This window comes from Hemiscyllium ocellatum, chromosome 19 (assembly GCF_020745735.1).
Source record: "Hemiscyllium ocellatum isolate sHemOce1 chromosome 19, sHemOce1.pat.X.cur, whole genome shotgun sequence".
NCBI lineage: Eukaryota > Metazoa > Chordata > Chondrichthyes > Orectolobiformes > Hemiscylliidae > Hemiscyllium > Hemiscyllium ocellatum.
This window is the reverse complement of record NC_083419.1, coordinates 51,377,191-51,395,220: the sequence shown is the minus strand read 5'-3', so window position 1 is coordinate 51,395,220 and position 18,030 is coordinate 51,377,191. Positions and strand designations below refer to the sequence as shown.

General features: G+C 38.6%; 1 protein-coding gene across 2 annotated transcripts in view; it reads left to right on the top strand.

Annotated features, from left to right (window-relative positions):
* Positions 1-13,016, top strand: part of parvb (parvin, beta) — a 79,703-nt gene extending 66,687 nt beyond the window's left edge. For both annotated transcript variants that reach the window (XM_060839911.1, XM_060839912.1), the window contains exons 11-13: positions 1,737-1,838; positions 5,130-5,202; positions 8,376-13,016. In XM_060839911.1, the coding sequence (XP_060695894.1) occupies positions 1,737-1,838; positions 5,130-5,202; positions 8,376-8,452 (252 nt within the window). In that variant the 3' untranslated portion in view covers positions 8,453-13,016. The remainder of the gene's footprint in view (positions 1-1,736; positions 1,839-5,129; positions 5,203-8,375) is intronic.
* Positions 13,017-18,030: the final 5,014 nt, after the last annotated feature.

Sequence of the window (18,030 nt, the reverse complement as noted above, 5' to 3'; positions counted from 1 at the left end):
CGGGTGCTCCGGTTTCCTCCCACAGTCCAAAGATGTGCGGGTCAGGTGAATTGGCCATGCTAAATTGCCCGTAGTGTTAGGTAAGGGGTATATGTAGGGGTATTGGGTGGGTTGCGCTTCGGCGGGTCGGTGTGGACTTGTTGGGTCGAAGGGCCTGTTTCCACACTGTAAGTAATCTAATCCCTGAACGCTATGGGCAATTTAACATGGCCAATTCACCTAACCTGCACAACTTTGGTCTGTGGGAAGAAACTAGAGCACCCAGAGGAAACCCACACAGACATGGGCAAAATGTGCAAACTCAACACGGCCATTTGCCCAAGGCTGGAATTGAATTCGGGTCTCTGGCACTATGATGCTGCAGTGCTAACCACTGAGACACCTTGCCTCATCTGCAAACTTACTAACCCTACCTCTTTTACTTACATCCAAATTTCTCTAATTCTCTTTACTTCTTTACTTTCCTCAGTCTCCTGCCCTTTAGCAAACCCCACATCTTAAAAACACAAAATAGTTTTCCTTTAAAGAAAGTAAAATTTAAAATGGATATTTGAACCAAATGATGTTCCATCCAGAAAATTGAATGCAAATATTAAAATATCTTGTATTTGATCTGAGTGCTAGTTTAAATGGACTGAATTATCTTCTATTTTACATTTATTGTATAATATTTCTCATTTTCGTAAGTTTTATCCTATTGTTTAATTGTTCTCCCTCATCCAACTTCAAAGAATTAACAGGAATAGATATAGTAGATAAGAGAATACCCTATTTCCACTGATTGGGGATTCTAGAATTTAAAGTTCATATTTGAGAATTAGGGCCAGACATTCAAGAGATATGTTAGGAAGCATTTCTACATACGAAAGGTGGTGAATGTTTGGAACTTTCTTCCACAAATGGCAGTGAATCCTGGATCAGTTGTTAACTTTAAATGTGCGGTATATAATTTTTTAAGTAAAGGTATTCAGAGATATGGGCCAAAGGCAGGTATACGGAGTGAGCCCACAGTTCTGTCATGATCGCATTGAATGGCGGAACAGGCACAAGAACCAAATGCCCTTCTCCTGTCGCATGTTCCTATCTATCTCCTGGGCTCTCAGCATTGTGTTCAACTGTTAATTAAATAGAGTTGCATATCATCTTCTGTTCTAAGTAGAAGCTTTTTTGCAGTGTTGATTGCTGTTTTTGTGGGCTCAAACTTCCTGACATTGATCTCCAGTTGCCTTTCACTAACTTGAATCAATTTGTCATCCTCATCAGTATACAGTTTGAAATAATGTTCATGATTGCCATTTTGCTATGTAAGTTATTTTCTCTCTTCATACTTATACATAAGATCACTTGTCAATTGCTTTCTTTCCCTGCTGGAAAATCCAGATTTCTTCTGTGTCTCCTCAGCTCAATGATCTGATGACAGAATTGCTTCTCTTATTCTTATCTGTGCCGTCTCCAGGGCAGCTGTATCTTGGTCCTCGACTGGACAGAATAGGCCTGGCATTGTCTGACCAGAGAGCTGTGCACAAACTTTAAGTTGCTATGCACCTGTTCAGAATGTGTAGTTTAAATGGATGTTGTCCTCCAAATTGAGCTGTACTTCACATTCATGTTGTTTAATTTTATTTGCTTTATTGATTTCTATTCCAAGTTAATCAGATGGTTTTTTTTGGAGAAATTTAAGTGCTATCTGCTTTATAGAGTAGAAGCACTGTCATTTTAATATACTACTTTGTCAGTTTGCAGATGGTGTATACTTGGTGTTGCTTATGGGACTTCTTGAAGATTACTTTGTTCCTCTCTACAACTTCTATCTGACACCAGAAAGTTTTGAACAGAAGGTCAGTACTATGAGTACAGTATAGTCGACTCTTGTTCAATCAGCTGCATTTGCAATTTGTGAGCATTTATTAATTTAGCAAGGTAGTAAAACTAGCAGGCATTGGTTACTTATGATCCATTGGGTCAGCACATTAATCCTGGTATACTGTGAAAATTGTAATGTTCAAGTTTGATCTAGAAGGGGGAACAAGGGCAATTTGTAAATCCTGTTAAGAATTTGTAGCAATTGTAAAAAGATTTTTTTTTTGGTAATAAATAAGAGTCCATGTCACCTGATGACCTTAAATCAAGAAGCAATATCAATCGAAAGGAAACTCTGATGGTTCAGGCTCTACCTGAATCATGCTGTGACCAGGATCCTGGCAAATCGCATAGCTAGGGCAGTAAGTAGGACTTTAAGCTAAATTTGAGTGTGGGTTTGGTTATTTACATAGAAAAAGTTAAAGTGGATTGAACATTCAGAAGAGGTTATTAAAGTTTCCAGAACAATTAATAGGACAGAGAATAGAAAAAGTAAAGGATCTAACTTTAAATTAATAAGGAGACAATATGAGAAAGGGGCTGAAGGTGTTGCACCAGAATGCACACAGTACATGAAACAAGGTTAATGAGTGTGTAGCGTGGATTATAATTAGCAGGTATGATGTGGGTATCACAGAGACATGGCTTCAAGGGGTTTAGCAGTGGGACCAAAATATTCAATGATACAAATGAAATCAAAAGAACCAGCAGATAGGCAGATGGGGGTAGGGTTGCCTTGTAAGAAATGAAATTATATCAATAGCAAGAAATGATATAGAGTCAGATGGTGTAAAATTAGATTAGATTAGATTACTTAGATTAGATTAGATTAGATTAGATTAGATTACTTACAGTGTGGAAACAGGCCCTTCGGCCCAACAAGTCCACACCGACCCGCCGAAGCGCAACCCACCCATACATTTACCCCTTACCTAACACTACGGGCAATTTAGCATGGCCAATTCACCTGACCTGCACATCTTTGGACTGTGGGAGGAAACCGGAGCACCCGGAGGAAACCCACGCAGACACGGGGAGAACGTGCAAACTCCACACAGTCAGTCGCCTGAGGCGGGAATTGAACCTAGGTCCCTGGCGCTGTGAGGCAACAGTGCTAACCACTGTGCCACCGTGCCGCCATGAGGTACAGTTCTGCATGAGGTACAGTTGAGGAATCGCAAAGGAAATAAAGACCCTTATGGACCTTCTCGCAGTAGTCGGGATGTGGAGCAGAAACGAAACCAGGAGATAGAAAAGGCATGTAAGGAATCACTTACAATAATCATGGGGAACTTCAATGTGCAGGTGGACTTGAAAATCAATTTGGTAGCAGATCCTAAGAAAACGCACTTGTGGAATGCCTATGCGATGGTGTTTTTGAAGTATGTTGTAGTAGAGTCCATTAGGAAACAGACAGTTCTGGATTTGGTGATGTGCCAATGAGGCAGACTTGATTAGAGAGCTAAAGGTAAAGGAACCCTTAAGAGGCGGTCATCATAATATAGTAGTGTTCACCCTGCAGTTTGAGAGGGAGAAGGTGGAAGTGCTTTTGTGGGGTGAATAAATGAGGCTGACTACTAATGAGACTATAGCATTTAGTGTATGGAGCTAGGAGACTGAGGATGCTCAAGCTTCACTTCATGACTCTTGCAAGCATGAGGCGAAGACCCTAATCATCGACGATCTTACCTGAAATCACTAGCTGGTAATGAAAGGATATAGCAGTATCCCTGTTGGCTGGTGTGCATGACTAAGATAGCCATTGACCTTAACATCTTGTCAAAAGTCACTGATGCAAAGCAATAATCCACATTGTCACTTGGCACCTTCATGTGTGCCTTTCATGGCAGAACCTGCCCCTCAAGGATTGATTTTCACAGTCATCAGTTAAAAGAACACCAAATGTAGACATCCCCACCTAAATGGATTACTGTTGCATGTTTATTGGTTTATAAATGAAAGAGTGCCAGTGCACACGGGGACCCTAACAGTAAGTGATAAGAATTATATGTTCACGAATGGAAAGGTTTCTGAATTGAAATTTATATATTTCATATGAGGTTCAATTTAAAATAATGTGCCTGTTTAAGTTTACTAAATTTAATGTTTATGCAACAATTTCAGCTTTCCACCTTTTTAAAAAAAAACCTGCTTTGTAAATTATGTATTGAGATCTAATTGATGGAAAAGTACATTTATTTGTCTAGGTAATCCACAAATCCATTGTGGAGTCATGAAGATCCTGATTCAGGATATCACTGCTGCACTAAGAAAGTGCAAAACCCATTTTCATCAGTATTGCAGTTGTGCAAAGGAATCTTTTGAATCAATAAAAACACAACCTCCAGAGCAAAAGGATGATAAATGTGTTGTAGAATAGGGTTGATGAGTTAATGGGATAACATTAATAAGCATAGTATTTATTTTATAACAAGTTTTTTTAAAAGGCTAGTATAGTACAGTGAGTAAATTACAGAAGTTTTTAATGTTTTTGGATTTTTAAAATATTCTTGACTTTAGGGTTTTCAGTCCTTGCATCTTAGATTACTGTCTGTTACATGAGTTCCAATTTTCTCCCCTGCTGAGTGTGTCTTCATTTGCTTTAGACCTTTATAAAAGGTTTAGTAATATTCCTGGGATAACAATCGAATAACGAAAACCCTGACCTATCGGTTAAGTATCCTATGATTAATGCCTGTGTTTAAAAAAATCAATTGATCTTGAATGTTGTAAAATATTTGGATTTAAACACATTAAAGACTGGAATAGGTGTCCACAATATGCAAGGACATTTCTTTGGAGTTTTTGATAATTTCAAGCCTTCTTGAAAAACAATATAAGATAACAATCGCAATGATTTAAACTGACTCATGCAAATTGGAATTTGTACTTAATGTGATTCAAATTGCTCTGAACTGAAATATTCACTGGTATTTAAATCGATTGGTTTAATGGGGCTTCCATACTTCCATACAACTGTCTGCAAGTTGTGGCATTGTGTGGAAGATGAGTGACTGAAGTTGTGCAGTCCTGAAAAGCATCGGAGCTGGTGCATACATTGTAGGGTTTGTAACTTAGATGATCCTACTCTTACATGGAATGCTGTATTCTAGTTGGTGGGCTGAGCTTTGCATGGAGCAACAGGCATAGAGTAGATTTGACTGGTGAATGGTACAGTGAACAGTAGTTTTTTTTTGCAATTTACTTTTTTGATGGACTAAACTTTTGATGTCATGAAGTGATTGTATTAACTGTTTGTTTTTCTGTAGGCTCACAATGTAGCATTTTCCTTTGAGCTTATGCAGGATGGCGGACTTAAGAAACCAAAGGCTCGCCCAGAAGGTATCTTTTGTATTTCAAATATATAATCTTGACTACAGTGGTTCAGATTTATTACCAACTGTATTGCTTATACCAATTAAAAGCAACTCTTTAGTATTTGGAACCATCAAATATAATTTCAGGCCAGTATTAAATTGCTGTAGAAATAAAAAATAATCGAATTTGACTCTAGTTACTGTTTATCAAATTTCAAGGTTGAATTGGACACTGGTTCAGGTACTCATTAGAGCATACTGTATGGCTAGATTTAACATAACATAAGAAAGGGAGCAGCAGTAGGTCATTCAGCTCTTCAGGTTTGCCCCACATTCAACAAGGTCATGGCTGATCTGTCCCAGGTCTGAATTTCTCTTGCCAGCTCACCGTAGCCCTCGAATCTCTGGTATTTCAAAAGGTATCTATCTCCTCTTTGAATACTTTCAGTGATCTAGCCTCCACGGCTCTGTGGGGTAGCGAATTCCAGACATTCTGGGAGAGGGCATTCCTTTGCCTCTTAGTTCTGCATGTGTGTCATCTTATTCTGTAACTATGCTTTCTAGTTTGGTATTCCCCCACTGGTTTACAATTTCTCAATATCTAACATGTTAAGCCCCCTCAGAATCATTTCAGTGAAATCACCCCTCAGTCTTTTAAAATTTAATGAATAAAGTCCTAACCAGTTTAGCCATTCTTGATAAATCAACCTATTGAATTTCTTTTGAACTGTCTCCACTGCCAGTCCATCCTTAAACGTGGGAATGAAAACTGTGCAAAGTACTCTCCAAGTATGGCCTCACCAACACCATGTACAATTGTAACAAGGTTGCTGTATCTTCCAGTCCAAGCATTAGAAGCCATAATTGCATATGCCACCTTGCTTGTACCTGCATACTGCCATCTTTTGTGTTTCATGCGCAAGACCATCTAGATTCCTCTGTATATTTGTTTGGAATCACTTTCCATTTAAGTAATAGTCTGTGCTTTGATGCTTTCTACCAAAGTGCATATCACTTTCTGATATCAAACTCCATCTGTCAAATTTTTGTCTACTTACTCAACTTAAGTAGATCCTTGAAGATTCCTTATGATTTCATCATAATGTACACACTCTCCTATTTTTGTATCAGCAGCAAATTTAGATAAATCGCACTCTTTTCCCCCGCCCCTCCTAAAAGTTACTAATATAGGTAGCAAATAATAATGGCACTCCAGAAGTTATGTATTTTCAACCTGAAAGATCATCGATCCTAACTGTTTGTCTTCTGCATTAACCAATCCGTAATCCATGCTAATACATCATCCTCAATAACATTCGCTCTTATCCTGTGCAATAAGCTTTATGTGGCACCTTATCAAATGGCTTCTGGAAATCCAAAATCACTATATCTACCAGTTCTTCTTTATCAACTGTGCTTGTTATATCTTCAAAGAACACTTTACAGATTTCTCAAATGTGATTTTTCTTAGACCAAACTTTGTTGATTGTATTGAGCTTCCTAAATTCTTGCAGTTTCTTCTTTCATAATTGACTCTAGCATTTACCCAGTGAATGATTTAATCTAATTGGTGTATAGCATCCTGCTTTTTTTTCTCTCCCCCTTCTGAAACAGGTGCAATCTCCCAATCTACTGGAACTCTTCTAGTATTCAGTAAGTTTTGGCTATTTGACCAATGCCTGCATTATCCCTACAGCTACTTGAAAACCCTTGAATGCAGGCTATCAGGTCCTGGCAACTTGTCTGTCTTTTGTCCCATTAGTTTGTTGAATGTTTCTTACCTTCTGTTAGAGACCATTACAGGATCTTTCCTCTCTTTAGCGCTTTGCTTACCTGTTATCTTTGGAATGTTCATAGTGTCTTCCACCATGAAGACCAGTGCAAAGTATTGGTTTCAATTATTTGCTGTTTCCCTGTTCCCCATTATTAATACCCCAGTTATATCTTCAAAAGGTTCCATGTTTACCTTTTTTAAAATGTTCCTGAAGAAGTTCTTGCTGATTTGTTTTTATGTTTATTGCCAGTTTACTTTCATAATCACTTTTTTTTCTATTAGCCTTTTAGCCATCTGGTTCTTAAAATAGTTGCATAGTCCTAGCATGCCACTAGTTTTTGTCGTTTTATATGTCTTAGTCTCCTTGACTATCTTTGTTAACCAACTTAATGTCCAACTTAGGAATGAAATGCCAAAAAGGATGTATTAATATTAATTTAATGATTGATAGATAAACATTTCCTCATATTTAGGAATAGTGCCCTGTTCATTTGCATAGAAATCGAATCGCGAACTGACTTAAGAATGGAACCCATTCTCAACAGAGGGTTGTCTGTAATTTCCATTGTTCAGTTTGTGGAAACTGGTTTGAGATTTGAGTTGCTTTCCCTCAAGCTGAATTTGAAATTCAATCATGTTGTGATTGCTATCACCCAGAGGATTGTTATATATAGGATCTTTTATAAATCTCATGCATTACTTGATTTAAAATGTCCTGTTCCCAGGTAGGTTTCAACGTACTGCTTTACGAAGCAATTTCTAATGCACTCTGCAATTTAGTTTTCCATGTTACCTTTGCCCACCTGATTTGTGCACAATATACATATTAAAGTTGTCCACGTCAATTATAATGCTCTTACATGCCTCCACTATTTCCTGATTTATATTTTATTCCTCTGTGAGACAACTGATTGGGGGCTATGGGTGATTGCTACCTGAGATTATGTCCCTTATTTCCACCCAAGCATCATTGCACCTAAATGACTACTCACCACTGCATTGGTAGTATCTTTTATTAACAAAGCTGTCTCTGAGTCTTGCGCCACCTGATAATTATATGTTCACGTTGTATAAAAGTTATAAACTGAATGTCTTATACATTTTTGGCAGCAGGTTCCCTGCTGGTTTTATCTTGGTGACTGCATGTGCTGGTGACACTAAACTTTTTGCCTTTTCTGGAGGCAAAAGCTCACTCTTTGCGCCTGAAGTTATACTCCAGAGATATCAATGAGATGAAATTAAGTAGGATGAGTTAGAACTGCATACTCCCGGACTTTTGAGAGTTGCTATGGTATGCAAAGCCATGAGCCTGTGATCTTCCCTTTCCAGTTCACTTTCCCTCTTTGCCTTTAATTTTTTTCTTGTGAAATTGCTAATTTTTGTTAGAATGTTCACAGTGAATGTGTTGCATATTCTCTTGTCAGATATTGTAAACCTGGACTTGAAGTCCACGCTGAGAGTGCTTTACAATCTATTCACAAAATACAAGAATGTGGAGTAATTGTTGGAATAATCAAGACATTCTGGGAGAAACATCACTGAGCAGTTACCAGGAATGCCTCCCATATACCTGTGCCTTGCCAAGTTGACATCGCAGTATTAGTTTGTTTGGATTTTTTTAAATAAGAAAGTTCCTAGTTTGTAATTTGCTTTTATATTTATAAGACTGTTTCCTCCAGATACATTTCTTCCTTCTCTTAAAACCATTTTGTTATTTAACTAAATGTCCACCCCTTGTCTGAAGTGCAATGGTTACAATATTGTCTGTTATAGAGTCAATGGAACCCGACCATTTTATTTCCTGTGTTATCTTTTATGCTGTATTGTAGTATGAATTTTGTTACAACATGCATGTTACCTGACTCCTCCTCACCAGGTTATATTGAGGATAGTGTATATCATTTGTTGCCTTGAAACCTCTTGAGGATTGAGCAGTGTTCAACCTTTCAATGCACAGAACTCGTTCCTAGAATATACAGTGATGTCTGTATGGGAAGATACTGGTTAGAAATAGAGAATGCTTTGCAATTCTACAACAATTAATTGACTTTGAAAAGTGACAGGTGTAAGTCATCACTTATGCTGCAATACTGTTTTCTTCACTCTTGAATGCAGTGGTAGGTTCCCTACCTTGGAGCCAGGAGACCCAAGTTCAAGTCTCACCTGTTCCAGCATTGTGCAGTAACATCTGTAAATAAGTTGATTAGAAAATAGTAACTGTTTCCTTCAAATGGCCCTAGTGGTGCAATGGTAGTGTCCCTTCCTCTGAACCAAAAGTCTGGGTTCAAGTCCCACCTGATCCAAAAGTATGTACTAGCATTTCTTTACAGGTTGTTTAGAAAATATATTATTTTCTTCAGGGGCTTTTGTGTGTAGTGGTAGTCTCCTGACCTCTGAACCTCACTAGTTCAAATTCCATCTGCTCCAGAGGTGTGTAATAACATCTCTGAACAGGTTGATTAGCAAATATCTATTTTCTTCAAGTAATCATGATGCATCTTCATTTATATGAAAATTATCCTATATATTTACTCCCACGACTTCATCAGTTAAAATGAAGTAAATAATGCAGTTATAGTATTGTTCATGTGCTATGCCATATTTTATCATAGTCCACTTGAGTTCTTAAAGCCGAGAGAGTAGGTTTCTACTTCCTTTTAAGGCTTTACCAATGACACTGAGAGATGCATATGCCTTGCACTTTTCTCCTGGGCTCAAATGTCTCAGTGCAGCTGATATTGAGAATTCAGTGAAGCAGCAACTTTCATCTCTTTACAATGCTACAACCTCACTGCAAGCAGTGATTCATCATTTGTTGGAGCACTACACAGAGAGTCAGTACTATTTACGTAATAAAATAATTCTCATAAATTTGTAACAGGCTTTACAAAGATAAGAGTTTCTTCTGCTTTTGTAATCTGTCTCAAATTCTTAGGAAAATGATGGCCACTACAACAAAGAAGGGGGAAGTGACTGAACATAATGTTCTGAGGAGAGAGTGACAAATAGTTAGGTTGAAAAGCTGTCATCAAAATTAATGGAAGGAGATAATACAGTGAATATACTGACTTCCTTGAAGGAATTTTCTTTCTTTAAATGATCAGAATTCATTATTTGTATGGTTCCCAGAAAATATTCTAGGATTTTATTGCAGTGTTCTAAATTACAATACTTAATATTTAATGCATGTTTTGACAATGGATAATTAAGTAGAGGCACAGAAAAAGCCAGGCTAAATATACTTAGATAACTTCTATAACAATACAAAACGGTTAAACATAAACTAATTATGTATCAGAACACAGCTGGTTGACTACTTGAATTCAGTATTTTGACAATTCTGTATTTTTTTCATTGGTGTTTAATACTGTTAAAGAAAATCAAAATATTAGGCTGGAGATTGATATGTTAATGAATCCTTCAACCAAATGGTGGCACTGTAGTACAAATAGACTGTAAGGCACAAGTGAGTCTTTACAATATGACTGAAACATTTCTGCTTTGAAACATCTGTCACTTTGCAGACTATTGAATATCAGGGTGCTGGGGGTGTCTGGAGGCAAAGTTTTTTTTCTTTTGCCAGAAATGTTTTGAAAGCTGTTTTATAATTGGAAAATGAGGAGGGCTTAGTGCAACGTATTTGAGTTGACTGATTCAAGTTAAAATTGATGATTTTAATGAAGCAAAGTTAACCTGAGTACAGATTGAGAATTCTTGGATAAAATTGTTGATTGGAGAAATCTCCCTCTGTTGGAGCACAGTCATGTTACCCACTCACCCAGGGACAGCATAAGGACAGTTTAACGTGTAATTGGGACTTGATCTAGAGGATTCACAGTTCTCCTTTGCTGAGTCATAGCCCAGGGTGCAAGTAACTGCTTTCAGAGGTCTAATCTCAGTGCTTATTTCTCACCTACTTTATTCACCCTCTCACAAGAGTGGCACTGAAGTGGAAGATGTCAGATTCAAACCTTATAAACTGCAAGTGAAATGTGGAGCCTTCAAATTGTGTCAATGCATGGGAACCTTTCAAAGAAAGCTCCTTAATGGTACAGGAGTTCAAAAAACATTGCATATTGTAGGAACAGTTCTGTTTTTCTGTATTTTTTTAATATACTTAGTGATTATATCTTAAACTGTTTTCTATTGTTAGATTCCAATTTACTATTATAATTGAGACATGAAGATAGTGAAGTACATGTACCATAACTGGCACTTGAGCATTAGAAAAAAAGTTTGCACACAGTTGGGTTTTTTCTGATATTTGCCTTGCACAGTTATTTGTTTTGCCATCATGACAGTTTATAAACTCTTACTATCTTTTGTATAATCTTTTGCTATTTATCAAACTAACAAGTTTATAGGTATTTTCTTAGTGCATGATATCATCAACTACGGTGCTAGTTCGGTGTAACCAGAGGCCAGTATGGTTATAACTTGCAGTGTCAATTTACTTGAAAATTGTTTCTTTTAATAGAAAAGTATACTATTCCTCATAAACTGGAGATAAGTTTACAGTGATGCAGTCACTGACTAGTGTTACTTGAACAATCATACACATGCACCTGTAAGTTCCTTTTGCACTGAATTGCCTTAACAGTGTGATTTTCTTCTAGCACTTTAGAAGAGTATAAATATGATTCAATGATGTTATCAGTTTTCTTATTTTGTATGCCATCTGAGTTATATTCACTGTAAGTAAGGTACAAGACACCAGCACATTTGCATCTGGTATATCAGTCTTCGCGATCTCATTAAAAAAAAACCCATATCCAACTTTACATAATGCCCTACTAGTGCATCTCCCTGAACTTGCTGATCTGCATTGATTCCTGGTCACCTAATGTCTCCAGTTTAACTACTTCCTCCTTTTATTTAAATCTCTCTATGGCCATTTCATTCCATAGCTTTGTAGCCTCCTAAAGTGCTGCTTCAGGCTCCTCTTCCCATTGAGCCCTACAGTCTTACAAATTTGACCTTTCATGCATTTTCCCTTCCTTATCTTTCACTTCTGCACTATGCCTGCTTCCAACGGTTTGGAATTCCCATTTTACATCCCATGTAACCTCTGTTAATGCGTTCTGTTGACAAAACCTTGTTCTCCTGTTACGTCATCACCATTAGCAAGGCATCAATTAATTTGAAGATTAAGAATCTTGGGATATTTTTGTGTTAAAGGCATATCTAAATGTTTCTGCTGCATGCCATTTACATGGTACAGATTTTACCTACTAGTTGCCCAAGCCTGGTTATTATCCCAACTTGTTGCAGACTCGGATGGGGTGCTTTATTGTTGGAAGAGATTGCCCATTAATATAACCGCTAACGTTTGCATTCCAGAAAGCTTCCCTGATTAATTTGATGACCGAATGTGGCAGTTTTCCCTCCCATTACCAACCACCTTTAGTGCCTCCTATTCTTAAACTATCTTAAGGGTTTCCCTTTGATTCCATTAACTCAAGTTTGGCCAGGCTTCTTTGTGTTGTGCTTGGTTAATTGCTGTCGTCTTGTTGATTGCACCTACTTCTGCCTGTCCTCCAGGCTGCCTTTTCCCTGGGGTGATGTGTAATATAAGGGCATACATCCAGATTATGCCTCTGACTTGATTGACAGGACATCAGAATGGATCAAGCTACCATGTTGTTTATCTATTCCTAGTATATAAGAACAAGATCACTGTTACCTGAATTAATTTGATTCATGTTAATTTAGCTGTAATATGACTGAATTTCTACAGAATATCCTCTGCAATAAATATAGTTAAGTATTGACTTATGTACAATATGTTCTTTAAGAATATGGAGGTTGTAAATCTCACTGATCCTTGGCAATTTAATTTTAATCTTAAAATAATTAGTTAAATCCTTGCAACCAAATCACTGACTTTGTAGTGCATAAAATTTGAAAGTTACAATTGTATGTTGCACCTTTTTGACACTTGGACCTGGCTGATATTGAAAGTTGCAGCTAAGTGAGGCTCAAGAATCTGATTTTGAAGTTAAACCAAGTTTTGACTTTTTTTTAAATGTTCAGAAACATTAAATATTTACATTTTCTTCACTCTACTGCATTGGGTAGTGTCAGTTCTAATATGCTCTCCGAGAAAAAAAAAGGTTCGTTTTTAAAATATTTTAAGATAAAACACATTATATTCCATGTTAATAGAATATTAGATGTGTGGAACTCAAATTGAATACTTCTTACTGAACAAGAGAATGTGAACAATAACCTTGACTACAGCTTGGACTCTTACTCCTAGCAGCATATTTACATCTGTTTCTTGTAAAGGTGATGTATTCTGGTGCACCTATCAGATTGCAAAGGTGCATTTTACAGCTCCCTTTACAAATTTTGCAAAGGTACTATGCATGTAGACAGCGTTCTAACAGTTGAGCTGCTTTATCCAGGCCTGTATGATTTCGTAGTGACAATTTTGACTTGAGTGAAGGAATTGGATTACTAGTTGACCTCATTAGGGATGAGGTGAAACTGTATGGGACAAGATGTTTGCCCACTATTTAGAAAGTTTAGTTTTAGTTATGTAATAGATATAATTTATTTTAATTGATTTTGTTAGATGAATCCTCAATGCAATAAACATAGATATCACTATCATGAGCAGTCCAACAGGAATATTTTATAGATCGAACAGAAGGTTACATAGTATTGCAATACGTTTTAAAATATTTTATTGTCAATAATGTAATTCAGCTGAAGTTAGTGCTGCACCATTATAAATAAACGTTATGGCACAAAAGTAACTGCAACTATAATTTGTGTTTAAAGCAGTTCAAAATCTGATGTCACAGAAAGATTGCTGTTTGATCACTGCTTTTGCCATCCCGCTCAACATCCTTAGAACACATTTGTATAATGAATATTCAGTGAAGCAATGTATTGTGGTAATCATCTCAATTTCCCATTCCTATTTTTGTGCTCTCATTGGGAGTCCATATTTGATTATTTGTTCAAAATTAATTCAGTGGCATACCAGGGTTAATCTTTGGTGAAGAAATGGAGTTGTCAAGATTACTCCCTCCCCAGAATTTCGTTGCTTGTTTGTCATTATAATGTAAATTGCAGCTAATATGGGATATCAACTTAATGTCCAAGTATTATACTTAAGCAATACAGGCACATGTCCAGCTGTTTTAAGAAGTTTATAGCAAATCTGTGAAAATAGCCCAACATAGTAACAGAATCTGAACAATAACCAGCAAAGTGTTGCATAAAACCTCAAATTGATTCAAGTTATGATAGCTGCAAATGTGTTGCTGGTCAAAGCACAGCAGGTTAGGCAGCATCTCAGGAATAGAGAATTCAACGTTTCGAGCATAAGCCCTTCATCAGGAATAAGAGAGAGAGAGCCAAGCAGGCTGAGATAAAAGGTAGGGAGGAGGGACTAGGGGGAGGGGCGATGGAGGTGGGATAGGTGGAAGGAGGTCAAGGTGAGGGTGATAGGCTGGAGTGGGGTGGGGGCGGAGAGGTCAGGAAGAGGATTGCAGGTTAGGAGGGCGGTGCTGAGTTGAGGGAACCGACTGAGACAAGGTGGGGGGAGGGGAAATGAGGAAGCTGGAGAAATCGGAATTCATACCTTGTGGTTGGAGGGTTCCCAGGCGGAAGATGAGGCGCTCCTCCTCCAGCCGTCGTGTAGTTGTGTTCTGCCGGTGGAGGAGTCCAAGGACCTGCATGTCCTCGGTGGAGTGGGAGGGGGAGTTAAAGTGTTGAGCCACGGGGTGATTGGGTTGGTTGGTTCGGGCGGCCCAGAGGTGTTCTCTGAAGCGTTCCGCAAGTAAGCGGCCTGTCTCGCCAATATAGAGGAGGCCACATCGGGTGCAGCGGATGCAATAGATGATGTGTGTGGAGGTACAGGTGAACTTGTGGCGGATATGGAAGGATCCCTTGGGGCCTTGGAGGGAAGTGAGTGTGGAGGTGTGGGCGCAAGTTTTACATTTCCTGCGGTTGCAGGGGAAGGTGCCGGGGGTGGAGGTTGGGTTGGTGGGGGGTGTGGATCTGACAAGGGAGTCACGAAGGGAGTGGTCCTTGCGGAACGCTGATAGGGGAGGGGAGGGAAATATATCCTTGGTGGTGGGGTCCGTTTGGAGGTGGCGGAAATGGCGGCGGATGATACGTTGTATGCGCAGGTTGGTGGGGTGGTAGGTGAGAACTTTACTCAAGTTATGATAGGAAGATATTAGATTTTCACATGAGTGGAACAGGATAGTGCAGTGATTGGTCAGGAAACTGTACTTTCACCCTTACCTAGGTGTGAGTCTAAACCTGATTGAGTTTTGACAATTTCATCATAGATGTTAGTTCATGGAATATAATTCTCATGGACATGCATTGTGGAAAACATTGCTTTCCTATTGGGATTAACTGCAGATTTCTGCAAAAGCATAATAAGAATTCAGAATGGAATTAACCAGTTAGTTACTTTTCTTGAGTGTAGTTATGATGCTGGAGTTTCTTACCTCAGTACAGACATGTCTCACCTCATATTATACCTGATGTATTTGAGAAGGAAAGAATTTCTCATTTATAGTGAAGTATCCAACAGAAGTATTCATCTATTATTAGAAAAACATGTTGCTCCAATCACAAGATTTTAATAACTTGAGAAATTATCTTGACTTTGTGCACTGTTAATGAATTGTCCTACTGTTAAAAGTGATTTCTTTATTTGATCTCCAAGGTCATTTGAAATGCAGTACTGAGTCAGTTACTAAGAGTATCAGAAACTATACTCCTGTGAAAGAATACAAGTGTCTTCTGTATGCATGGTTTGAGAAACATTAACCATTATTTATTCTAATAAACATGTTTGTTAGTGACCTTGAGGATATGTAGTTTTTGTTGCCTTATTAAAGTTTCACTGGTCTTACAATTATCATAGTAGTACTTATAGCTTTGTCAGCTATATTTCATTTCCTTTTTTTGTAAATACATTTATAAGCAAATTTTTTAACTTTACAAACATACAAGATTATTGAAGAGAAAACAATCAATAACAAATATCAGTATAATAAAAAGAAAAAAACACAAATTACAATACGACTACTGTCTATTAACCTACCCTATAATACAAAGCAAACCCTAACACTGTGCAAAGCAACACCAAAAAAAGCAAAGCAAAATAAAATCAAAAATACACAAAATACAGAACAGCTATGCTCAGTGCAAAGCTCCCAAACAAAAGAACGGGAGGATTGTATATATATCCGTATTAACTCAGCAGACCCCCTCCACGGCCCAGGGCTTGACAAATCTAATCGTCCTGGTTAAAGAAATGCCATAGTTAAGATAACTGACAATTCTATAGCCAAATAGAGCTGCCATGTCTTATAAAAATGGTCTGTTGTGTGGTGCACCATGTTTGTAAAAAGGTCCAAGGGAATGTGCCCCATAATTAATTTCTGCCATCCCAGCAAGCCCGGTGGGTTCTCAGACACCCAATTCATCAGAATATTCTTCTGTGCACAGTATGCAAGAATATTAAATGGATTCTTCCCATGTCTGTCTAAAGATGGTAAATTCAATAGACGTAAGAGGAGAGATATCGGGTTTACTTTGACTTCAGTCCTCAATGCCCTCCCTATCTCTCCCTCACGGCGCTCCAATAAACACGGAGCCTCTGGCATGTCCAGAAACAATGGGTAAGAGTATCTACACTTATTTTACATTTGGGGCACACTGAAGATGCCCCTTTTTTAAACATCGCCAGACCGTCTGGTGCCAGATGAGCCCTATGCAGAAATTTTAACTGCATAGCGTATGTCCTATTACAGATTGAGATCTTTCACGTATTCTCCCATATGTTCTCCCATGTTTCAGAAGAGATCTCCATTCCCAGCTCTTGCTCCCAGACCTCACAACCAGTTAATATCCTGCCGGGCCCTGCCACCCAGCAGGCAATAGAGGCACTAACCAACAGGGTGTTAGTGGAACATAGCAACAACCTCTCTATATTGGGCTTGTAGGGCTTAGTGAGAAGCGTAGTCTTCTTCTGGATGAAATCCCTAACCTGAAAAAAACGGAAAAGGTCTCTGCTGCGAAACCCGTATTTGCTGTTCAGTTGCTCAAAAGACGTCATAACTTCCCCCTCAAACAAGTCTCCCAAACTAGAAACTCCTCTCGCAGCCCATAGTTTGAACCCTGAGTCCATCATCCCTGGTCGGAACCCTGGCATGCTAACTATAGGTGTAAGTGACGAAGTCTTGGATAAACAACCATCGCTCTGACGCATCACTCTCCATGCCTTGACTGTACTAATGACAATGGGGTTCAGGCAGTGGTCATTTTATCCATGAACAACAAGTTAATAAGAGGGCACTTTGCCTGGGAGCCATATTGAGCTTGGATTGTTACCTACCCAGGAGAAACTGAGGACTGCAGATGCTGGAGACCAGAGTTGAGAAGTGTGGTGCTGGAAAAACACAGCAGGCCAGGCAGCATCCCAGGAGCAGGAGAATTGACATTTTGGGCATAAGCTCTTCTTCAGGAATTTCTGAAGAAGGGTTTATGACCGAAATGTCGATTCTCCTGCTCCTGGGATGCTGCCTGGCCTGCTGTGTTTTTCCAGCACCACACTCATGACCTACCCAATCGCAGACAAAGGACAGCAGGGAGCTCAATTGATACCGACTGATGTCTGAGAAATCAACTCCTCCCCTTCCTTGAGGCAACTGCAATTTAATAAGTTTGATGAGGGGCCACCCATGATGCCAGACAAAGGAACCAAACCACCCCATAAGCATCTGCAGCGTTGACCTGGGCAACATTATAGGGAGCATACGCATGGGATAAAGCAAACGACGAAGAACATTCTTCCTAATGAAATTGGAAGAGCCTCCCATCTCTGAAGATCTCACCTAATATTGTCGAGTAAGCGAGCAAAGTTAGTCCGAAATAACAGATCAAACTTGAGGGTAATAAAAATGCCTAGGTACCGGAACCCTGCCTGTGACCACTTAAAAGGGAACTTAGGGCCACCTTCAACTTCTGGTACATCCTTAAGGTTCCCCAAAGGCATAACCTCCAATTTTGTGAAGTTAATCTTATATCCTCAAATAGCCCCAA